Consider the following 26164-nt stretch of genomic DNA (forward strand, 5'->3'; position numbering starts at 1 on the left):
GGCATCACATGACGTGATGTGACCATTGACCGAAAAACAAACCGTCACTTTGCTGTTGGCATGGTAGTAGATACAAACCAAACTTCTGTGAATCCTTTTGTCTCCCATTTGCACTTTGTATGTTGCTGTTTTTTTTACTCGCGTTTTCTATTTCATAATATTTAAGAATGCATGTGTGTGTCATTGAAACAAATGTCTGTGTGACTGTGAAATGAGTGCACCTGCTGGTTAGCTGTACCAAGCTAAGCAGCTAACTGTCTGCAGCAGAGCTCTTTGTTTTGAAGTCCTGTCAGAATGTGTTCAACATGAAGAGGAAAGTGGTCAGATTGAGTCCCAACGAGGAGGCTCAACTCATACGAGAGGAACATGACAGGAGGAGAAAATTACGAATACAACAGGTTTGATTGATTTATTGATTGAATACCTTATTAGAAGTTTGTATAGGAAAAGGTACAGCACAGTATAGTGGACAAAAGTAGTGTTGGCAACTTGGCACCTTGCTTTTGTAAAACAGAAAAATTAAAACATCTTCCTGAAGCTTGGCTTATTTGATTTGCAGAGGAACAACAACATAAAACTCTAATAAATTCAGAATCCTAGCTCATACACAGAAATTTGCATAAATACTGTCTTAAATACACTGTACTTACATTTCAAGCAGTCTATTCACTTGGAACTTACCTGTGGTGAGTCCAAGTTGACTTAAATCTTTAGTAACCACTAATCCACCCAGTTTAAAGGGAGTAAAGCCCCCATTCTGCTGTTTTGTGTCACACACTGAGAATGGACCAAACAAAAAAGGAGAGAATTGTCAGGAGGTCAGATTGCAGCCAAACATGGACAATCTGAAGGCTCCAAGTCCATCTCCAGAGACCTTGATGTTCCTTTACTGTGCGCAATATTGACGATTGTGTGTTGTGTTTTTTTTAAACAAATACATGGGTGCCAATACTTTTGTCCACGACTGTACAGTACAGTTCACTGATACCAGATCAAAAAAGGATAAAGACCACAAATAAGCTTTGGGCTTTTAGGTAATGTTAGGTAATGTTATTCTCTCTGGATGCATTAAAGGTGTATCATTTTCTCATCTCTGCCCCCTTTGTTGCAAGCATTGACTCAATGCACCCTTTAAAGCACTTACTATCTGGTTCATAAATTTTAATGTCAAGGACCCCGGCCCCAAATTGATATACATTTGGCCACGGACCCATTTGACAATACTCTTTGTCAGTTAGGGTTCCCCACAGGCCACAGATTTGTCATTTTCCCTTGACCCCACTTAAAAGTGCAGCTTCAACCATTTCTGCTGATGTTCAATAATGAGTTGACAACCCTTTGGTGGTGATGTCCACGCAGGTGCGTGAACAGCAGCGGAACATCGCACTGCACATCCGCAGCGCGGTGCAGCAGAGGCGGGAGAGGGAGCTGCAGAACCTGGAGGATCAGCTGAGGAGCGACTGGGAGCGTCAGAAGAGGGAGAGGATAGAGACCCTGCAGAAGTTATACCAGCAGAGCCTGGAACAGCTCGGACAGGGCCACAGGAGTGCAAAAGAAAATGTAAACGTCATGATGATTGAGACGGTGTATCATATGAGTCCTGGACTGGTAGTGCACAGCTCCAAATCGTAAAGGCCTGTCTGTCCATACTTTGTCCGAAACCGAACTTTTTGTCTGAAAGGTCCGGTTCGACTACAAATTGACATCACTCACGAATTCTGAAAAGCATTACACCGAATTAGAGTTTCGGAAATCTGCACGTCGGAAAGTCATAACTCACCGAGCGAAAGTTGGGTTTCGGAGATACTATGGAGATGCTTTAAGTGTTAATTTAACTCTTGAGCATACACATGTAATCAAACAGACCAGAAAACTTCCATTTAGGTCACATTTGTTGTTCTTGGAGATACGAATGGATGAATTAACATATTTTACTGTTTAATCATCGGTAGAAACGTCATGTTGCATGATGGCATCATAAAATATATATGAATTATTTATGATTAGATCCCTCAACTATGCTTTTTCTTTTTTTAAACATCTTTTTGAGCCAGGAACCTGACTGGGCAGCGATAGCTCAGAGGGAAGAGGAGAATCAAGCGAAGGCAGAAGAGCGTTACAGAGAGGCCCTGCAAGAGCTCAAATCACAGAGACTAAAAGACTATGAGGAGCAAACCCGGTGAGCATTACAGTCTAGACAAGGGTTATTTCATGTCCGGCTGCATTTCAGTTGTACAAGGCTAATGTAGGTGTGTGCTGTGCTCTCCCCTTTCATAGTTTCATAAAAGCAAGGAGGAAGGCGCTGCAGGCTGAAAAGGAGAGGGCAAAAGAAGTGGCCAGCCTCCCACCGCCTCCACTGCGCCCCATTGAGGTGATCTGCCAGGCTCCCATTGGCAAAACTGGGTTTAGAATGACATGGTAGCATAAGCCTACTGTTAATAGTGACAATATTAGATTCTACATTAAACCGATGCAATTCTGGGAAATTACGAGTGTGGTTTCCTATTTATTGTCTGGATAGGCAGAATGTCATGTGAAGCTTGACCTACAGTATTAGTCGAGTAAATTGCCTATTTATAGTCTGGATAGTTTATCTAGAAAGAAAGAAAGAAAGTAGTACTATATAGTAGTAGTAGTAGTACTATAGTGTGATATGGGGACAAAACAAATCTCAAATATTTTGGACTGAACACATAAATGGGATTATTTTGGCGTGATTATTGTTGGTATTCAATAAATCACAAAAGGCACAGTGACACTCAGGGGGCACTAACTGTCACCTCAAATTCTATTCTCAGAAGCATAGGATTAGTCCATTTATATGCTGAAAAGGTAGCATGTCAGGTGGTGGTTTGTTTGTTTGTTTGGTATTATTAAAATTACTCTCTATTGTTCAAACAGAATATAGACCCCAAGAAACAGCATGTAGTGAAGAAATCTGATGTGAACTCCTTTTCTGCAACGTACTACCACATGCCTGAGACCACTGTGGATAGGGAGGATGAGGAAACACAGGTACGTCTTGAAGCTGAAATGTCTGTTGCAAAGTACTGTATATCCACTATCGCCTCAATGTATCTATATTATATTTCAACCAAGTATTGACCAGTGAAATTCATTATAATGGATTATTTTGTATTTACTGTTAAGACGAATCAACATGGAAAAGGCTTTGATCCTACAGACCCGAATTCTTTTAAAGCTCTGGCATAAAGCAATACTTTTTACTATTGAACAATTAACTCTTCCCTTTTAAGTGAGATCTGTAAAATAAGCCATCTAAATCGCTTAGTTCATCCTGATTTCTGACATGTACAGTATGACAAATCCAGCAGATGTAACACAGAGCATCATCCACCTGCATCCACCTGTCAAATACAATGTAGTAACACGTCATTTGAAATGAATTACCTTTCCTCATATTATTGCATATTAAATGTACGTAAAGTGACCCAGAGGTAGAGAGAGACGCCTAAAAATGATTGATGATTCTACAGCCCAGTGCCCATGAGATGGCAGAGCAGGAGGCACAGAGGCTGCAGGAGTTGGGGAGGGAGGCTGAAAGGGAGAGAGGAGAGCAGCTGGAGAAGGCTCGTCTGAGAGGAAAGCATGCCCTGAGAAGAGAACGCCTCACACAGGTACCATCAGAGACGCAGTGCTGCTGTTGCACAGTTCTCCCAGCACAACATAACATATACTGTACCTTTTAGGGGATTTCTAACAAATAGCATTCATTACATTTAGAGCTTTTCCCACTGGCATTGTGTATACTATTGCCATACTGCCATACTGTACCCATTAATATACTGATCTAATTATCTGAATTGTCTTGACATTCACTAACACATTACCCACTACTCCTAAGGTTTTTGTTTAGCTGCAAACATACCTTTTACTGAAGGTTTCTGGGTCTTGCCTGTACTTTTAAACGGTACTTCTGTCTTGTTACATTTTTGGTTCTTTTTATTTCTTTCCAGTATAATGTTATACATATATTACATTGTAATGTAATATATGTATTACATATGTAATGTTATTACATAGCATATTACATTGCTGTTGCTTCCACAGTCTTGCATACTGTATGTAAAAATGCATGCAAACGCCCTTTTCTTCTCAAGGACCGTGAGCGTTTCCTCACCGAGCTGGAACACATGCAGCAGACAGACCTGCTGAGAAGAAGACGCCAGGTGTCCCAGATGCCTGCTCAGATCTTCCAGCCTCTGTACAAGAGACAGGAGTTCATGGTTGACTGCCAGAGGGAGATGGAGTTTGCCTTCGAGGACATGTACACAGGAGAGAGGAGTAAGAATAAGTTTTTACCCGGGAACCTTTTTGAGCGGTGGTCACACCGTCTCCATAGCGTGGCCGTGTGTGTCTGTCTGTCTGTCTGTCTGTCTGTCTGTCTGTCTGTCTGTCTGTAGCCTGAAGTACCTTTTTTGACCACACATGTTAACTCATTTAGTGCCACCCTATCACCACTAGAGGGCGCCCAGTGGCCATAGAATAATAGAGATATGCTGGTAATGCATGCCCAAGCCCTGGAGCCATGACTTGCCAGAACACTTTCCTTTGTGCATGTACAGGAAGAGAATGAAGTTAGCTTGAAGTTAGCTATTGGCTACCAAGCATTTTAGAAGATCTATTTTCGGCAATTTAGCCACGATTAAACCTTGCACACCTCATGCATGGGAAAAAAACAGAGAAGAATGAGCTCTAAAAAATCCAATGCAATCCTGGATTGCATTGGAGTGGATTTGTGCAGTTTGTTCACAGCTTTCAAACAAAAAAATCCGATTGGAAATCCGTTCAGGCATTCTTGAGATAATAGCCATTATGTTTTACATGTTATGTAAACAAAAATGGCTGCCCTGTATGTTAGATGGGGTTGTATGGGGGTGGAACATGCAAAATCGCGATTGAAATCATGTTCACTAGATTTGATGGGGTCCAAAAAAAAAAAAATCCAAAAAATTTTTTTCAATTTCTTTTTTTTTTTTTTTTTATATCCCGAACTAGTTCGGGATAGGCACTCTGGGATGCGATAATAATCCCGAACTAGTTTGGGATAGGCACTCAATGAGTTAAGGGAGGGGCGCTGTTGTTCAGGCCACTGAGGCCAGGCACACTCACACACATTCACATTCACATTCACACTCACATTCACGCCCGCACACACACACACACACACACGCAGCCTCCACCGCTCAATTCACACGAGTGTGATTTTTTTTTTACAGCTCGCTAGTGTCACTACGTGTCTTTAGGTATTTATTACCATTTTATAGTCTGTTGAAGATTTGAAACAAATGCGTAATAACAGATGTATATCATAATACAATATTGTGGTCTGGATTTAGTTCACGTACAAACTAACAAGTCTACAAGGCCCGGATGGTTATTAACACATGGTGAACTAGGGTTTACCCTGCTTGTGTGGTATTTTATGGAGCCTTACCTTTCCATGTGGTTTGTATCCACCCAGGGGTGAAAGGTGACCTGGTACTCCAGCTGGTGCCAGAGCCCCTGCCGGCCCTGTCCACAGACAGCCAAGACCTGGACCTGACCCTGGACGATGTCACCACTTCAGTGGAAATAACCCCTGGAACAGAAGAGACGGGCCCTGATCAGGAGCAGACAGGACGCATGGGGCAAGAAACATCTGTACTTGGTAAAGAGCTTGGCTGGTAACACATGGTAGCTTTCATACTGACGGCGACATATCAGCATGGTTGTTTGAATGACATGAACAATTTAAGCATTTAGCAGATGCACTTAATCCAGAGCCACTTACAATAAGCAAGGTAATACATCAACATCAATACATCAAATGGGAAGAAATAGTAGGCAAATCTAAGAGAAACAGGTAGACCAAGGACCTATTCAGTAGAAACGTCATAACGATTTATAACATAAAAATGAACAATGCTATCTAAATTACATTTATGGTCTTTGAGAGTAGGCAAGTGCTACGGTAAGTGCTATGGGCTACGGTGAAGTCTGAATAGGTGAGTCTTCAGACCACCTATTCGACATGTTGTAAGGAAAAGTGATTGATTTCTTTTGTCTATGGGTTTTGGCCATTTTGAAATGCATGTACAGCTACTCATGTATCTGTCCTAAGATTACTGACATTCCAACAATAATGTGTAACATACTCTGTAGGTTAATGATCGAGTAGGATGGAAACTTGGAGTAATCAATCCTGACGGTTAAATGTTGACTGTGGTGTTGTAGGGGAGCCCTCCAGGCCAACGAGGCCTGCTCCCAGACGGGCGTTGCAGAGGCTCCTGAGCCGCATCAGGACCCAAAGGGACCACCAGTGGAGCAGCGAAGCAAGTATCGTCCCCACTGGTGACCACCCGCCACCAACCCCCACTGATGATCAGGTACCCGAACGGGACTCCACTATCGACACAGGCTCTTTGTCCAGTGTTGAGAGAGTGCGACCACGCACTGCCAGCCACAAGCTCCCTCTGCCTTCCCACTCACCACCAGGTACATCTACTAGGATCAAATCTTTTTGTAACTCAGCCTTTAAAAACATTATTTATTTTTTTAAAAGGCTGTTTTTAAAGAAAATTATTGCAACTATGGACATAAAATGTGAATTATGAATTGAAATCATTGCAATAAAAAGTATAAAAAGATAATAAAAAAAAAACATTATTTATTTCATCTTCCTTTTATTCTTCTATTTATTTGTTCGTCAAGCGCTTTGTAATTGTGCTTTCTTTGAGTGCCAAGTTGATAGTTGATTGCTTTAGTGAATAATATGTTTTTGTTTTTTAATCTAACCAGCATTGGAGACTACAGAGGAGACTGTTGTGGCGGGGACGTTAATTCTTCCTGACATGCTAGCAAACCAGATGCAGGAATTTGAATTGGAGCGACAGAAAAGGGTTTGTGCCCATTCAGACTCAAGTCACAGATGTGCACTGATTGGTGTCTTGTTGATTTACTGGCTAACATTGCTGCCAGTTACCCCCTTTATGATTGTCAATCTAAGATAATGTTGAGATAAATAGGAAGCATGCTGCTTTGTCTTCCAGGAAGAGGAGCTAGAGATGGAGAAGCAGCAGCAGATAGCTTTACTCCAGGAGCTAGAGGAGCAGAAGACGCGGCTGGAGCAGGAACTGTTAAAAGCCCAGCAGGAGAGAGAGAACCTGAAGGCTGCTGTAACCCAGGACCGACCTGTCTGCCGAGCGGAAGTACCTAGTGTCCATGATCTCACCCCCGGAGCAGATGCTGAGGTAGACACACACATCTCAACATCCTTTATAACCACCTTTGTTTTGACTAAGAAGACCTTTGTCAAAAATGTGTTACTATCGGATTCGGTATATAGACTTAGTCAAAATGTATTACTATTAGATTCGGTATCTAGACTTTGTCAAAATGTATTACTATCGGATTCGGTATCTAGTAACCATGTAAGTCAGCCAAAAATGTTATTTGGGTACTATACTGTATTTTTTTTTTTTAAGCTTGACTTTATGTTTTTACTTGTTTTTTCTTCTGCAGTCTATGGCTACAGCAGCTGAAAATGACCACACCACAAGGATCAGAGAATACCAGCAGCGTCTCCTAGAGCAGAATAAGTGTGTTTTCAATCTACTGGCTAGTGTTCTCATCTGTGTGGTCAGCCAAATAATGTATATAAAGTATTTGTATGTGTTTTTCTGAATCTTTGTTTGAATGTGTGTCCTGAGTTTAGAGTTCACAAACGATCACTGGAAGTGGCTCGCCAGCGACTGCAAGAATACCAGCGGAGTCTTCAAATTCGTAACATGGCTGCCAGATCAGCGCTGTCCCGAGCTGTAGCTCCGGGACTTGTTCACCTTTCCTCCCATAGCACTGAAAAACCTGCACCCCTACTAGTACCCCATTTGCAGCCTACGAATGGCTCCACAATGCTACCCTTCATTGCTGGGGCAAATTGTAACACCCAGGTCCCAGTGGAAATCCCTACCAGAGGGTCAACATATGTGGCATTGTCTCCCCCACTCTCTGGTCCTGGTTGGAATTCAGGACCTGGTGAAGTTGTTGACACCAGATCCCGACCAATGCTATTGGAAGCCCCGGACGCTGTTTGGCTAAATGAGAGAGTCACAGAACATCTCCCTGAGAGACTGAGAGCATCTTCATCCTCCCTAGACTACAGACCACTCACAAGCCACCCTTCAGCCTGCAGTATTCCTCTTCCATCTACCCTCCGATCGGTCCAAGACATTAACCAAGGTATTGCACACCCACCAACACAGGCCTTCCCCCAGCCTATGTCAATGGTGGCCAGGGAGTGTGATTTGGAGAGGCAGCGGCAAGAGTTACGGGAGGCTCATAGTCGTGTGCTAGCACAGAGGGAGGCGACGGCACAGCTGCAGAGGGAACTGGAACTTTGTCCTCCTGAGCGACTAAGACCCTCTCCAGTCACCCTCACAGCCTACCCAGGCCGCAGTCCACACACAATCCATCCAGCAGCCCAGGGTATCGCTCTCCAACCTACCCTCCCTCCTGTCCAAGCCATTACCCAAGGTATTACACGTCCACCAACACAGGCTGGGGTTTGTGGGCAAAGCTTTCCCCAGCCGACGTCACCGCTGGCCAGGGAGGATGATCTGGAAAGGCAGAGGCAAGAGCTGCAGGAGGCTCATAGTCGGGTGCTGCTGCAGAGGGAGGCCGTTTCACAGCAGCAGAGGGAGCGGGAGGAGGTGAGACAGAGGCAAGAGGAGGAAAGGGAGCAGATGAGAAGGCAAAGGGAGGCTCTGCAGGCGCTACTCAACACTGATGCACAGGTGACTGGGACAATGTCTGTTTTTCATCAACATTTGTTAAAATACAGTTTGCTGCAGTTTTTCAAAAGTGATTTTATACTTTTTGACAAAATATTGGTAAAATGATGATGATCTGGCATTGGCCATGCTCCTCTCCAGACCAGGGCTCATTCGCAGAATTGAAAGAGTTGATCCCTTCACTGTTCCATGCATTGAATTGTGAATTCAGCATTAGGGGTTCAGTGTCTTGCTCAAGGAATTAATCTGAAAATATCCAGTTCCCACTTCCCAGACTGCAGCTCTTCCTCCCAAACCACTACTATTTAAAGCTATACTGTGTAAGTTGCTCAACTAGTGGTCTGTAGCAGTATAGCAAAACGCGGTCGCGTCTGCTTTTTTCGTCTGTTTTTCGCCGCGGACCGGGCCGTCAGACCACCGCGTCCGCCTCGCCTCTTTCAATGAGGTCTCCCGTGTCCCTCTACGAGCAGCGGTTGGGGAGCTACATGCTAGACTTCTAGACCAGCGTAAACAAAGCTGTTGAAGCAAGCTATTTCCTGAAAAGACGCAAGATGCACTGTAATTGGCCGGTAGTGTATCATGTGTGTATGATCTGCGATGTGATTGGCCAATGTAAACACAACGTATCCACAAGTTTCCGCGGGAGTTTACTGGAGACTATCGGGACCAAACTTCCGGGTTTAACAGCAGACATACAAGCTCACGTCGCGTCGCAGATGCAACCCGTTGTGAGCTTGTAAATCGGCAACGGAAGCTCTGTGCAGACGTCTGCGCAATGCACTATGGGGCGTTGGAAACTCGTGGATACAGATGATGCAGATTACGTCATTTTGCCGCGAAATTCTCCCCCCCTCACGGCTCATAGAAAACATATAAAGAGAAGGCTTCAGAAGCTGAAAATAACGGAGTGGGTGCTCTAAAACTTTAGCGATTTAACAGTTAGGACAATTTTAAGATTTGTTTTATAAAAAAAAGTTACATGGTATAACTTTAAGTTGTCTCCAATGTCACAAGGACACCTTTATGTTCTTCTATTCAAAAGTGATTAAGTCTGTTATAGGGTCTAATTTCATTTGAAGCATGTTGGTAAAATGTCCACTACTTTATCCCCATAGCCTGCTCCAGAGGCTGTCGACGAAGTTTCAGAAGACATTGGTGCGATGCGCCTCAGACTTCTGTCATCCCTGCTCAAAGCAATGGAGGATGCTAGTGGAGGCTCGTTGTCACATCTACAAGAAGACAACACTGCACATAGCCAGCCACCCACCAGTGGTAAGCGATTCATGTGTTTCTTTCCTGCTAGTTTCCCTTAAATTCCCATGCCAAAATGCCAAAAAGTCAATTGTTTGATTGAGAATTGTACTGGAATTTCAGTTTTTAAATATTGCATAATTCTCTTGATTTCTCATTTTCTGTAGCTCCCACCACCCTGGCTGATATAGCTGCCCCACCACCACACCTCCCTCCTCGGCCAACAAAACCCCCAGTGGCCCGGGTCAGGCTGGGCACCATGGAGATCCCATCACAACATGAGCTCAGTGCCATTCAGGAAGTGGAGACTCCAGTCGATGCCAGCATTGTCACTGGTGAGCCAAGAGATAGCCTACTATTGTTATTTGTTCTGCTCAAGCAACTGTTCAGATGAGTTGCTGCATTAAATAAAAGTCATAGTTTATAGAGGAGCAGTGCTCAGTGGTTTATTATGCAAGTATTATTATGCCATATTCAGTCTGAGATGTTCAGGAGATAAAGACCACTAGACCATCAAACCATTATCTGATGAAGGTCTCAAAAAAGAGGGAAGAGACACTCTTCATTGTTTTTTCACATTTTATTTAAATGCCTTGAAACTTCTGTTAGCGCCCCAAATTGCCTAAATATCACATTGAGCGGATTCATTCGCTTCCCGGTTGCAACATAGCAATGACTTGTATTATAAGCACAGCTGAACGTCTCTGATCAAGCTGAATGCTTGAACACAATTAACATAAACCATTACAACAACAAACAAACCCACGCTCCAAACACTGCTTTTTAATTTCTCAGTGATCAGAATGGATTGCATGGGTTATTCTATAGTGAACATCGTCCCATTGAAAGGTACTATATGTCTTTAATGGTTCCCTTTTGTGTTCGTCCACAGGTCCGGAGGACAATGTAAATATGCCAGCATATACATACCCAGAGGAGGAACCAGAGACCTCAGTGGTTTCTCAGTGGTCTTTCCATACTTCCTCTGTTTCGAGCAGAGGGGATCAGTCTGCTGGGAGAGGGACTGACTCCGAGTCAGCCTCAGGGTCAGCCTCAAGTTCCAGCAAGATTTCCTGGCGACAGAGACTGCTGATGGAGGCGGGGACCTCGCCAGAATCTGGTATAGTTAATGTTAAAAGCTGACTTGTCCCAAAAGGTTAACAAGGGTGTGGGAAAAAATGGTACATGGCTTCAGTCAGATAGTATTCTACTATCTCTGGATGATGAGGTAACGATTGCTAGATGGATGTTAGTGGGAACATGGAAAGTGGGAACACAAGTGTCTCTTACATGTATGTATGTGAAACCCTGCTTCAGTGTACTCTGCACATGTGTCGCCACTGCAAATGCATTTACAGTATGTTTGTTGTACTTTCCAAATAAACGTGATTTTGATCATGTATTTGTACTCGTTGGCAGGGAAGTTGCCACTCACTCCTAAACATATTGTGTTTCAGAATCACTCCCTCCAGATGTCTCTCTGTCCTCCTCTGACTCGAGCAGAGGTGGAACTTCTTATATGGGTGCTACTATCAACTGCTGCAAATCCCCCATAGAGGTTAGTTCACCAACTTTGTGCTGAGTATTCTGCACTACCTTTTCCATCTCTTCTTCATGCCTATTCAAAGGCTTCTGCTAGAGAGCTGAATGGTTACAAGCCAAGAAACAATAGTACACAATGAAGGGAAGGGGAATACTTCACTTTAGTCACTTGATGAATGTCATACACTCTCATTGTGTAGTAGTGGCTTGTAGCCTTGCACATATTGTAGTTCATGTATTGTCTCCCTCTGAGGTTCACCACTGTGTGGATCAATGATGAAAATAGCCAAATCTGAGTACCTGACACTGGTCGATGATTATGCTTGAGGAGCATTTTGTGTGTTTACATGCATGTGTGTGTGCGCGCCTGTGTTGGTTTGTGCCTGTGTAGAAAGTTTGCCTTTGTCTGTGTGTATCTTTGGAATGTGTATGTGTTGGTGTGTTTGTCCAAGTGTGCTGAGCGATGATGTAAACATATGTACCTGAAGTGTATTTAAAATACACTTTTATGAGGGTTTCTACACTTGAACTGAGCTCAGTCTGTGTTTTTGTACATGTCGTAAAACTTCATGAACTTGAACGTCCTGATGAATTTCTCTTTCAAGTTAAGATACTTATGAAACAAAACTAGAGCAAGTTAATAGAAGTATGATAAACTATAAAAAATGCCTTACTAAACCTGTGTCTTCAGTCTACTCTTAGACTGCCTGACCCAGACTTCTCCGCCACCATCTCCACTGGCAGCTACACCACCTCTGATCCCGAACAAAACTCTGCCCATTCAGGTGAGGGAAAAGAACAAAAACCGTGAATCTGTGGTAATAATGCTTGCGTGTTTGTCTTGCTACACTTAACCCATTTAGGCCTAGAATTATTGAATGCTTTAACCATTGAAAAATAGCAGATATACAAGCTCACAGCGCGGCACCGAGTGCCACGCTGCGAGCTTGTAGATCTGCTATTTTTGAAAAAGTCGTGAAAATGTGTGGAAATCTTTGAATATAATGTATTTTCAAAGCGAACGTTTGTAACTCAAATTTTGCTTCTGGGGGGTCCCTGGAACTAAATATTTTGAGATGCGGGTCCGTGGCCAAATAAATATAATTTTGGGGGTCCTTCACATGAAAAGGTTTGAGAACCACTGACATAGTAGTCTCTCAAGAAGAGACTAACTGAGCTCCAGTTAAGTGAAAAGGACCTTTTCTTTGACGATGGCTGGCCAGATTGCTGACATAGAAACATAGGTTTTTCAAAAAATCTTATAGAATCGGGTCAAAATTCTAATTTTCACAATTTTTCAAAAATAGCAGATCTACAAGCTTGCAGCGCGGCACTCGGTGCCGCGCTGTGAGCTTGTATATCTGCTATTTTTCAATAGTTAAAGCATAAAATAATGATGATACACAATAATGTGTACCCGTTCTAAATGGGTTTTAATGTATAGCCCAAAATGTATGTTTTGCCTTCCACCTCCCTACAGATGCCTCCCAGCATCTAGCCAGGCCTGGTGCTGAAAGAGGAGCGGGTGCAGACTCTCTAAATTTCACCCCGACATCCAGAGAAAGCTTTTCCTCTCAGGAGGAATCGGCATTGGGCACTCCTCGTCCAGCCACAGACTCCCTGTTCCATGACAGCAGCATCCATCGTATCATCGATAAATACACCCGAGAGCTCGACTTTTCCTTCAGCACAGGTGGGAATGCTTGATTGCAGTTTACAAGAACCTGACCGATGCCAGATTCCTGCCTACTGATCATTTCCACTATTTTGGTTTAGCACTTATGCCCTCTATAGTATGTATATAGGGTGTAGTTTGTGTGTGCCTGGACCTGTATTTTTGTGCCTCTTTGGCATATTTTGTTCTCTTTTGCGCATTTTGCTGAATGTTTGTGTATTCCTTGTACCATAATGAATGCTACACAAATATTTTTCGCAATACATTTTTGACATCTTACAAGTGTCCCTCTTGCTTTCATCACCAGTGTCCTCTCCAGACAGAGGTGCCTCCTATATGGAGGAAACCAGCTCCTCAGCGGTCCAGCAGTCATGGACTGGAGACCCAGACGGGGGAAGCAACGAGGAGGGACCTGTAGACTCCCAGTCTGTCCCCTCAGAAACACCTTCAGTTGCACAGAGACATGTCTTGGTGTGTTTTTTTGTTCTCTCCCATGATGTGGACACATCACTCACAGCTGATTTAGTCACAAGCAGGGGTGTCGCACCAAATTCTGGGCCCTGAGTACAAGGATTCACTGCGGGCCCCCCATGAATGTTCTTCATAGGGGGAGGGGGTTTAACCCATTTAGACCGGGAACGCATTATTATGCATTATTTTGTGCTTTAACTATTGAAAAATAGCAGATATACAAGCTCACAGCGAGGCACCGAGTGCCACGCTGCAAGCTTGTAGATCTGCTATTTTTTTTTTTTTTTTTTTACTTTTTCACGTGAAGGACCCCCAAAATGATATGTATTTGGCCATGGACCCCCATCTCAAAATATTTAGTTCCCGGGATCCCCCAGTAGCAAAATTTGAGTTATAAATGTTCCTTAAAAAATACATAATTCAAAGATTTGGACACATTTTCACGACTTTTAAAAAATAGCAGATCTACAAGCTTGCAGCTGTGAGCTTGTATATCTGGTATTTTTCAATAGCTAAAGTATAAAATAATGAAGGCCTCTCCACATTGGGCCCTAGTAACTCAGTCCCACTCCCCCCCCCCCCTTGTGACGCCCCTGGTCACAAGGATTATTTATCTAAAGTGGCTGATGATACAATAGCATGTCATTTTCTCTGTCTTTCAGGAATGGGACAACACGGTCAACCAGATCTTGGATCGCTTCACGGGCCATGATGCCTCTTCACTGGCTGATAACCAAGAGCAGGACACCTCTTTCAGGCCACTCATTGGCCAGCTCGCAGATCAGTCCTCCTGCCTGTCTTTCATGCCACTCATTGGCCAACTAGCAGATCAATCATCCTGCCTAGTCTCAGACCAGAGGGACTCGACCATAGAGCAACTTACTGGCCAACAGTCGGCGCTCTCATCCGTTATGGGTCCTCCCCCGCATCAACCATCATCAGCTCATTCGTCGATCATTGGTCCGCCCCCAGGTCAACCGTCGGCTCATTCGACCATGATTGGTCCGTCCCCTGGTCAACCGACGGCTCATTCATCCATGATTGGTTCACTACCAGGTCAATCAGTCTCTGTAAGAACGGGCCAAGGTGGGTGGGACTCCACTCTGAGTCGTATACTAGGCCGACTCTCCCACCAGTCAGCGTCCCATGGCCTGAGTGGAGCACAGAAAGGCTATGCTGGCCAGCTGATTGGTCAGTTGGACTTGGAGCAGTCCTCTGTGTGGTTGGATGAAGGACAGGAGAGCAGCATGAGACCACTGTTAGGGGTGTTGGATGAGTCTGCGGTCCAGAGGAGTGAAAGTTCAGGTAAAGGAGGGCCGGTATATTTATGGCTGTATACAGAAATTAACAGCAGTCCTTGAAAATGTTTTTGTTGCTTTACCAGTCACTCTGGTGACAGACAACTATTCCACAATCTCCGAAATTAGAGTCTGGAACGGCAGCTCCCGAACGGCGAGTATCGGAAGTAGCTGCTGCTGCTGCTGCACTGAACTGTAGTCCCATTGGAAACATAACAGAAACACAATAGCTCAGACAAAGTCATTCGAGCGGCCTATTCTTGTTATGGGTGTTTAGTTTAAGAAAACGTTTGAAAACATCATGGAAGTAACACCAATAACACCAGAGAAAGATGAAATAACGGCCCCAAAAATATTGAAAGGAGACATAACGCTTCCAGTAGGACATGTTATTGCTACTGCACCAAGGGAGCGGTTGCGTCACATCCGCTTTATCTCGCACTCATCGTTTCTATATCCGTTTGCCAGACTGTATGCCGGGAGCATTTGCCCAAATCGCGGAGGCAACAGTCTGGCCACGCGAGACTACTCTGGCAGGTACTGTAATCTGAAGTTCCCATTCTAAAAAAAGTTTCAAGTAAAATTGGTAGAATTATTTTATTTATCACTGATTGTGACAGGTGAAAATAATTTTATTTATCATTGTTTGTGACGAGGGAAAAAAACAGAATGGAGTGCCTGACAGTGGTTGTTGCACACGCGAGACCTAATGTTTGTCTTTGTGAGAGTTGATATGAGAGATAAGTTTCTGAATCAAACTAATTTTCTGCTTAGGTGAAGGAACCAGCGTGGATCTTGAGCGTGGAGCCCCGGTCACTGTTACATCTGCCCCAGTTGTAGGTTCTGAAGCTCAGTCTCTCAGTTCCTTTGTCTCTGAGCTGCAGGACCCACAGGACCACAGCTTGCAAGCTTCTACCCGTGCACCAGAACTGGACCCAGAAAGGAGTGAAGGCAAGTCACTAATAAGACACTTTGACACACATGTTGAGCTGACCTGAAATTGTTATTTCATTCAGATCAAGATTCATAATCTGTTAAATCTCTACTATTTCAACAAGGGTAACTATAACAAAGAATTCACATGGTTAGCTATACAATACCATTACCATACAATTAACTACAATGTTTAAATAATTCAACTATTCTATAAACAGTCTTTTTATTGTAACTGTGTAGGTGCTGCTATTTTACCCTGTTTTTGCGATGTACGGTTGCATTCTGGTGTTCACTCCTTTGACATGAAGCACTTTGTAACTTTGCTTTTGAAAAGTGCTTTAATAAGATTGTCATTGATAGCTTTATCAATGTTAGGAGGAGCCATATTAACACTTTTCCTCCATCTTCTTCAGTGTTTTCAGCCTCAGACTCTTTCCACCCTCTCCTGGCTGAGGTCACTCACAACGAGACGGTGGACCCTTCCATGACATTTCACCTTCCTGAACATGAAACGCCCACCACTTCACCTGAAGGAAGTGAACAGTCGGCTATTGAAGTGGTCAATCGCTTGACATATTCAACAGCGGAAGATGAGGTGGGATCAGTTGCTGAACCTTCAGTTATGTCTGACCCCTCCCCGGACCGCCTTAGAGCAGAAGAACATTCTCTCTCCCAAACCAGCCACACGGCCCTCCAGGAATCCTTCGATCAGCTCGACATAACCCAGTGTCATCCTCACGAATCTGTAGACTTCATATCTCCCATTGACCTGGAGGGGGAGCTAGCAGCTCTCAGCCTGTCAAGTCAACCACTTAGTGGAGATGGTCCACCAACCCCAAAAGCATCACTTCTGGAGAGAGAGACAAATGTTCAGAACGAATACAACCATGAAAACATCTGGGAACAAATAGTGGTAAGTGTTAGATTTACATTACAGTATAAGCATAGTTCATGAGAAAGTGGAATACAAATACAATTCGGTCCAACCCGAATTTACAGTACAGAATAAGACAGAATAAAGCCATAATAAGAAATAATGTAATTAGAAATTGTTTTCATTAGACAGAAACAAACACAGTTATACCTTAATTATCCCTACATTATGTTCTAATTTGAAATCGAATAAGGGCTCAAACACTGCCCGACTTTTTTAGCCTATTGTGCTGTCGCTGAACATTTTTGGCGCTCGCTGACAAAAAACGGCAATCTGCACCTCAGGCTGCTCACCGAGGTCTTGCTCGTTTTGTGTGAAAAGCACTGCGAGAAGATCTGGCCGCGATTATAGCGCTCGGTGATTTCTTCCCGAGCGTGTCTAGATATCTAGTAATTGATATTTGGCTCTGACGCAAACTGGACATAATGTAGGGGTAATTAAGGTTAAGGTATAACTGTGTTTGTTTCTGTCTAATGAAAACATATTATTTCTAATTACAAACACATTATTTCTTATTATAGCTTTATTCTTTTTTTTTTTTTTTTTTTTTTTTTCCCTTTATTAACACTTATCACATTACAAACATGACAAACACCATAACTTTACATTACAAACAAGACAAACATCACAAAACTACAAAGTTATATGTACAATAATAAAAAACAGTGTGTGCTATATTGAAAAAAAAAAATAAAGAAGAGGACAGACCCTAGTAACTTATGGTTATGGTTCAAGCCCAGGCAAGTTGTTGACAAAATGCATAAATGGATCCCATGTGATGTGGAATCTCCCTGTAGGGCCATTGAGAGTATTTCTAATTTTTTCCACCTTGATATTCTGCATAACATCTATAATCCACTGATTATGTGATGGAGGTGTTACATCTTTCCATTTAAATAAAATAAGGCGTCTAGCCAGCAGTGAAGTGAATGAGACAACTCTCTGTATATGTGCAGGGGGCCTCACATCACCCCCATCAGGGAATATACCAAAGACAGCGACCATTGGCGATGGTACAACATTCCAGCCATATGCCCTAGAAATAGTATCAAAAAAAGATGACCAGAAATGAATGAGTGTAGGACAGGACCAAAACATGTGGAAGATGGTTGCTGGGGACTGTTTGCACCTGTCACATACAGGACTCAAATTAGGAAATATATTAGCAAGTTTAGCTTTCGAAAGGTGTAGCCGATGTATTACTTTGAATTGTATTAATGCGTGTCTTGAGCATATAGACGAGGAGTGGACCCTGGACAGGGCCATGTCCCATTCCTTGTCTGATAGTGGAGCCCCCAGTTCATCTTCCCAATGTTGTCTAATATGTTGTGTGGAGGGGTAGCAACTTTCCATAATTTCATTATAAATCATTGACACTCTTCCCTTTTTTGATATGTTGACAAATAATAATGAGTCCAGGCAAGTTAATGTTGGAATATGTGGGAAATTGGCAAAACTTCTGCGTGCAAAATCTCTGATTTGTAAATAACGAAAAGAATGTATATCAGTAAGACCAAATTTTTGGGATAGTTGTTCAAAGCTGGCAAAAGTGTTGTCAATATAAAGATCCCACATACTCTGTATACCCTTATCATACCAGATTTGAAACCCCTTGTCTATTAAAGATGGTTTGAAGAGATGGTTATTTATTATAGGCAAGTGAATAGAGATATTCTGAATATCCAGGCTTTTTTTAAACTGTTTCACAATTCGTAATGACTGAGATACAATAATGTTTGAATTAATTTTAACTGGTGATGGTACAGATGCACATAGCAAGGCAGAGAGCGACTGAGGTTTGCTTGTATTTGTTTCAATCTGAAGCCATGCCGGAACCATATCATTCCACTGCTTGAGCCATAGAGAGATGGCATTAAAATTTGCAGCCCAATAGTATGCTTGTAAATTTGGAAGGGAGAGACCTCCGCAATGCTTTGGTCGTTCCATAAATTCTTTTCTTATACGCACTTGTTTGTTATTCCAAATAAAGGAAGAAATCATCTGATTGTATGTCTTGAAAAATGATTGTGGAATAAAAATTGGTATTGCTTGGAACAAATATAGGAATTTGGGTATTATATTCATCTTCACTGAATTTGTTCTGCCAATAAGGGATAGTGGAAGAATAGACCACCGTTTCAGATCTGCTTTGCATTGTTCTAGGAGCAGAGCAAAATTAGCTTCGAATAGATTAAAATAGGATTTGGTAACCTTTACTCCCAGATATGCAAAGCAGTCTGCTGAGACTTTGAATGGCAGATTGGGACAATCTTCAGCATTTCTATTAATGGGGAAGTACTCACTTTTGTTCAGATTAATTTTGTACCCTGATATTTTGCCAAAATCTCCCAGTACTCTAAGGACTTCGGGTATGGTTACAGCAGGGCTGGTAATATAAAGTAATAAATCGTCTGCATAAACGGAAACGGTATGAGTTAGGCCACCCCGTGCAATACCTTGTATGTAGTGTCTAAGAGCTATACACAATGGTTCCATAGCTAAAACGTAAAGCAGTGGACTGGCCGGATCTCCTTGTTTTGTACCTCTGTTAATGGGAAAATAATCAGATAGAATAGAGTTAGTAAATACTGACGCCGTTGGGTCCGTGTATATAAGCTTTATGAGTTTAATAAAATGTGGGCCGAAACCAAACCGGTGTAATGCATAAAAAAGATAGTCCCATTCAATTCTATCAAATGCTTTCTCAGAGTCAAGCGATATTACTGCTTCTGATGGTGAGGTATCTGATTTAGTATATAATATATTAAACAACCGTCTCAAATTAAAATAGGAATGTCTACCCCGGATAAAACCTGTCTGGTCTTCTGAAATTATAGGCGGAAGAATCATTTCAAGACGAAGTGCAATAGCTTTAGAGAGCACTTTGCCATCACAATTTGATAAGCTAATTGGTCTGTATGATGAACAGTCCAATGGATCCTTATTTTTCTTTAATAGCAATATAATAGATGCTTGGCGAAGTGTAGGTGGAAGGATATTATTTTGTAGTGCTTCTCTATAGACTGAAAGAAGAAGGGGAGCTAATTTTTCTTTAAACATTTTTAGAAATTCAATAGGGAACCCATCCGGACCTGGCGCTTTTCCACTCTGAAGGGACATTATTGCCGTTGTTATTTCATCCAATGTGAGATTCTGCTCCAAATTTACTTTAGAGTCTGGATCAATTGTAGGGATGTTTAGGTTTAAGAAAAAAGTATCAAATTGGTTAGCAGCTGGTGATAGATCTGTAGAGTACAATGTAGAGTAGAAATCTTTAAATTGATTATTAATAATTTGATGATCTTCTGTTAACGAACCATCAGATAGTCTAATCTGTGGAATAATATGAGATGATGCTTTCTGACGGAGTTGATTTGCTAGCAATTTTGAGGGTTTATCCCCCTCCTCATAGAATCGACTACGAGATTTAGAAATTTGCCTCTCTGCTTGGGTGGTGGTTAGAAGATCTACTTCAGTCTGTAGACCTATTCTTTTTTTAATCAACTCAGGGCTTGGAGAGACGGATATAAGTCCGTCTAATGTTTTAATTTTTAACGACATTTCATCAATAGTTTTACGCTGATTTTTTTTATTATATGCATTGCGAGCAATTATCTGTCCTCTAAGATAGCATTTTAATGTTTCCCAAAGGGTTGAGGCTGAAATGCCCTCTGTCGTATTTATTTCTAAAAAAAAAACAATTTGTTCTGAAATAAACTGGACAAAATCAGAGTCGGTTAGTAAGAGTGGATCCAACCGCCAGGTTCGGGTTGTTCTTTGTGTTGGTAACCTTATACTTAGGCTTACAGGGGCGTGATCAGAAATCATGATTGGGTTGTATTTACAATTTGTAATTATATTCAATAAGAAAGGGTCAACCAAATAGAAGTCTATTCTGCTGAATGATTTATGCATATTGGAGAAGAAAGAATACTCCCTTTTAGCAGGATTTTTAAGCCTCCATGGGTCTATGAGTTTATGTGTATCAATGAATGCCTTTATAGTTTGAACTGATTTGGATGACTTGCATACACACTGGGATGAACGGTCCAAGACTGGGTCGGTCACTAGATTGTAATCCCCTGCCAGTACCAGGTGATGACTATCCAAATTGGGGATAGAACCTAACATCCTCGCAAAGAATATTTCATCATCAAAATTCGGTCCATAGATATTAACCAGGACTAAGTTTAGTTGATGCAACTTCCCCCACAACAATTACATATCTGCCATTATAGCTTTATTCTGTCTTATTCTGTACTATAAATTAGGGTGGGACCTAAAATTCCACTCTGTCATTGATATGTTTTTACTCTGTTGGGAGTGTGTTTTAAGGGGTTGCATTTGTATGATGACCCAGCCCATACCAATGATTCACAACGCAACTCGTTGCAACTTGTGACCAATTGCAGTGGTCTGAATTGACCCATTCCCGGTTGGTGCATTTCGTTGATTGTGTGGCAAGTGGTTGCAGTTTCAACTTGTTGCGTTGTGAATAAATGGCGTGGACTGGGCTAAAGAATATTTCTCACCCGCCAATCAGGACCATGTCGGTAATGAGAAGGGGATCCTGGAGGAATCTCAGTTAACATTGGTGAGCCTGACAGACACCACTCTAGAGGACCAAGATACCACCATTGATGAGAAGGAGCATGACGAAGAAGAGCTCGGGGAAGAGGAAAGGATGGAATTACGGCAAGCCCAAATGGAAGAGGTCCGACAACTATTGTGTTTTAAATGTAGACTTTCACTGAAGTTTTAGTTGTCCAAAAAGTAGATTTTATGGTCATGAGTATTATTCGTCGGGAACAAATAAGACCACATTGTTCAGTATTTCCAGAATGCTGATTATTGTTATCCTAAATTAAAATATAAGTTTCACCCCAGATAGCTTATAGTTCAAATTATGTTCCTTTAGATAACCTTCTTCGTATGTTCTAGTCATCTATTTGGTAAGATTTTGGAATGACACTTTCCCCCGGCCCATTCTTTTTGACAAGTCTCTCACTACAACACTGGTATTCTTTTTAGGAGATGAAACCAAAACATTTACAAGAGGAGAGTGTGGTTTCCCTTGAGGTGAAGAGAACCCAGCCGCACACAGGTGAAGTTAATAAAGCTTAGTCTATATGTGATCACATTAGCATGTTTCCTTTCTCTTAAACTCACATCAGTTCTTTAATTTAGTTTTAAGTCACAGATATTTAGAGTTTATTGTTGGGGGATGTTTGCTTGGATTCCTTCCAAGTTCAACAATGTGTACCCTCTGTTTCTGACACAATTGTCTTGTATTCTTGATTTCTCGTCCTGACTAAAACAAATTACTGTAATGCTGTGTTTAGGAAATAAACTCGGCTTGGTTAACTTCAAAAGGTGAATTATTGTTGTAATGCAAAGACATGTAAGTAAATGTGACTGATAATGTCTCCTTGATTTACAGAGACGCTCCTGGAGTTTCAGTGGAACGCCACTTCGGGACTACAGGAGGCCTTCCAACAGAAACGTCAGGCTCTGCTTCAAAGATCTACTAGAAGGGTGGAAGAAATCAAAGCTAAAAGAGACCAAACTGAGGCCCAGACTGAAGTCAAAGTCCAACCTGAAGAACAGCCCAAAGCCAAGGACCTTCTGTCCTTGTCGTGCAGAGCCAGGTCCATCCCAGGACAGGCTGAGGACGCGACCACTGACACATCTTCCCATGTCACTTTAGCAGATTCCACACACAAGAAGCCAGAACTTACTATTCCAGGTTAGATGTTTTACTGATGGGGACATTGGAGGTAATTTAGACCAAATCTGCCAAATGAACACGAAAGATTGCATAGAATGAATGTCTGCAGAAAATCTTTTCAGACAGCCAGGTTAGCCATGGCTTTAGTGTGATTGTTCTACAGTTTCTGAGATGATGCTTTGGCTGTATTCCTAGCAGCACAGAAAGTTGGATTGACCTTTCCATAAAACTCAGTTAATGGGAAATGGGTAAATCCTACAGGTGCTACTATACAGTCCATGTTAAATCTAACTTTGGTCCCATCTCTCTCTTCCTCAGTGAGTGATTTGAGGCTGAAGAAGGCGGGTGAGGTGAGGATCTGTACGCCTGAGCAGAGGAAACTTGACGTTTCAGAGATGCACCAGAGAACACAGAGGTACTTACTGCTGAGGTACCTTTTAGTACCCAGAGATGATGAGGTGATTTAAAAATATATCTGTACACATATGGACCTGGTGGGAGTTAATCTTTCCACTCTTAATGATAATTGTTGGATCACATTTATAAAACATCAGCATCTTAATCCTAATCCTAACATATAAATGATATCCTCTCAGGGTTTAAATCCATAGAGTAATGTGAGTGATGGACTGAAAGTTCTTTTTGATTTATTTATTTTTTCAATTTGATGCTTCCAATGTGAATCACGGACACTTTTGACACTTCAGTGTTTCAGGGCATTTAGGCTTCTCGTCTTCAGGCAGGTCTACTCTAAATGCTGTGAATTGGATCAGTGTACTCCAGTCTTATTTTTCTCATAGTGTGCCCCTATGCTAGAGAAGTACCTATCTGATCCAGCCATTCCTTGCTGAATGACGCATGAACTCCTATTCACCTCTGTATGGTTGTACATCTTTCTCCAGGTTGTATGACCGTCTGGAGGAAGTGAAACGCCAGAAGGAGTTGAAGGGTAGGCAGGAAGCCTGTGCCAAAAACCGACTGAAGGCCAAGGAGTTCCACAAGGTAAACTCTTGTTTTATGAGAATTGAACAGAGGTTTTGGATCTGGTAAATCTATATTGAACTTTGGTATAACCTTGAGTTGTGTACTGTTGCTACTTGGGCAGGATTTAAATCCAAATATTGTCTATCATCGTTAGAATTGACCCTACTATTTCATGTAAAATGGCAGCTGTCAATTATGCTGCCAATAAGCATTAGCGTTGCCATCAAACTAGAGGTCTGTAAATCTTAATAGTTTGTCAGTGAATATATTCTTAAGGATATCACAATGTATTTCTCCACAGAAAACATTACAGAAACTCAGAGCTAAGAAGACTCTGCAATGACGGATATGATTGTTTTTTATTTGACCTTTTTATGAAAGATTATTGTACATGTATTTTATATTTGTATTTATTTTTGGATAAAATGTTTTTATTGCAAATACTGTTGGATACATTCGACATTATTACGCACAAACAGCTGTGTCTAAGTTGTCTACATTTATTTTAAGTTAATTCATAATTAATTGTTTATTTGTAATAAATTCTGTTTATGAATAAAGTGAATTCTCTGGAGCAGCAAACATGACATCATGCTTGACCAATGTGGAAAATTCTTTCCCACTTTGGTCAAGTCAAAGAGCATATTGAGTAACAGAAGCACTTTTATACATGGTAATTTAATAAACATCTTTGATACACTCAAAAATACAAAAATGTGTGTTTGCTTACTGAAAAGTTCATTTCACTGTTCTTGAGTTTAGTGATTCTGGCAAACTTTAGGATACATTTTTTTTTATCAATTTAAGTGAGAGTAAACTGTATAATATGTTTTTTTGGGAAGAAACTTCTGTTCACCCACTGAGTTTTGGTACTGTACTACTCCAGTAAGCATCTGCTCACTCATTCGCTTCGTCCTATATAAACCCATTGTAACTTCAACTCCATTTTAACCATGTTAGATTAATTACAAACAGATATGCTTGGTTCTTGAGACTGATATTGTTCTTATGGGTGAGGGGGCGGGGTTTTTCTATTCCTTTTTTCATTTATTTTTATAGTTGTATTTTATTATTTTTTTATATGAAAAAAGGAATTGGGGGGGGGGGGGGGGGGGACAGACCCTCGTGCATTATAAGTTCAATATCAAGCAGTGATGGATACAGTAAAAATAGTTGACAAGCCAAATGGTGATTTGACTTGATTGTGATTCAACCTCATCAGGGGTGGCTCTCTGGAAAAGATGAAAGACAGAGAAACAGAGGGGTTAGGTAAAATATTGGAACTCTACACAAGCACTTACAACATATAATTTTGCTGTTGCAATGACCAAAAATTAGAAACAGACTTCTTGGTACAGTATGATAATGCAAGATTGTCCAACATATATTGTGTTGTGTTGTTCCTTATGGAGAAATGTACTTTAAGCTGAAAGGTTTTCATCAAACATTTAATTAATTTATTTGACATTTACCATGTGGGAAAAATTATTTCACTCCTTCTCTTCATCTCTCTCTGCCTTTGCATTTGACCACCATCACCAATTCACTAGTTTGCAAATCCCGCCCCATTCTGCCCTGTTACTATGATGGGACATTTGACCCTGGGCAGATTGTTTTTATAGTGGCAGTGAATGGGATTTTTTTATTTTTTCATAGCCTCATTACAGCTATATAAAGTACCAAAGGAAAAACATCTAGGTGATATTAATAAAAAGGGAAGACAAAGGTACAGTAGTTACATTGCAAAACAGGGGGTTTCCCCGAAAATATATGTTTTAATTTGTTTAATCCCAGTGGGACAGAATCACTATTGCAGATTATTTTATAGTGGAAGTGGATGGGATTTTTTTTCCTTCATAGCCTCATTACAGCTATATAAAGTACCAAAAAAAACACATCTACGTGATATTAATAAAAAGGGAAGAAAAAGGTACAGTAATTGCATAGCAAAACAGTAATTTCCCCCCGAAAATATATGTTTTAATTAGTTTAATCCTCTGGATCAGAGAGAGAATAGAAATAGAAAAAGAAAGCGCATTGCATCTTGGGTAGGAAGAGGACAGGCTGATTATAGTTCTCCTCACATAATAGGCTGGCTTTTCGTAATTCTGCCCATTTAAATTATATGTACCCAATCGTGACTCTTAGACCATTGATAAGGTCCATGTGAACTAGTTTGTTGAAGCTTATTCGTTATGATGAGCGAGATCGCTTGCCGTCGCTATCACCTCCCGCGGCCGTACCGGGCGAACTCCGTGTCGCGCAGTGCGGACAGTTCTTGAAAGGCACATTCAACATTCTCCACTGCACAAACTCCACCCCCGATAGCAAAAAGTGAATGGTTTTTTCTGGTTGGCCAGTCAGGGAGTCTCAGGGACCAATCAGAAGGCTGACAAACGGTGAATTGTGAGGTGGTCAATGGTCATCGTACTGATTAAAGGACAACTTTGGTTATTTACAACAAGGGTTCATATTTTAGATTGTAATTAGAGAAAAGAAAAAGTGAGTGTTGGTGTGCGTACGCATGCTGGGGGCAAAATATGTATTTTTAGA

The 26164-nt window shown here is 41.6% G+C and overlaps 1 protein-coding gene across 1 annotated transcript; it reads left to right on the forward strand.

Annotated features, from left to right (window-relative positions):
- Window positions 1-87: 87 nt before the first annotated feature.
- On the forward strand, window positions 88-24839 carry cep295 (centrosomal protein 295). Its single transcript, XM_080731188.1, has 29 exons — window positions 88-398; window positions 1360-1560; window positions 2055-2179; window positions 2278-2371; window positions 2902-3015; window positions 3498-3638; window positions 4122-4305; window positions 5486-5671; window positions 6238-6498; window positions 6802-6902; window positions 7053-7253; window positions 7525-7601; window positions 7718-8795; window positions 9908-10064; window positions 10211-10378; window positions 10936-11163; window positions 11501-11601; window positions 12277-12370; window positions 13066-13278; window positions 13568-13731; window positions 14394-15036; window positions 15804-16025; window positions 16379-16878; window positions 21443-21613; window positions 21931-22003; window positions 22340-22645; window positions 22946-23042; window positions 23530-23629; window positions 23913-24839. Exons 1-29 carry the CDS (start codon window positions 306-308, stop codon window positions 23952-23954), a joined length of 6135 nt encoding a protein of 2044 aa, XP_080587314.1. The 5' UTR covers window positions 88-305; the 3' UTR covers window positions 23955-24839.
- Window positions 24840-26164: the final 1325 nt, after the last annotated feature.

The sequence above is a fragment of the Nannobrachium achirus genome (assembly GCF_963921795.1).
Source record: "Nannobrachium achirus genome assembly, chromosome: 8".
NCBI lineage: Eukaryota > Metazoa > Chordata > Actinopteri > Myctophiformes > Myctophidae > Nannobrachium > Nannobrachium achirus.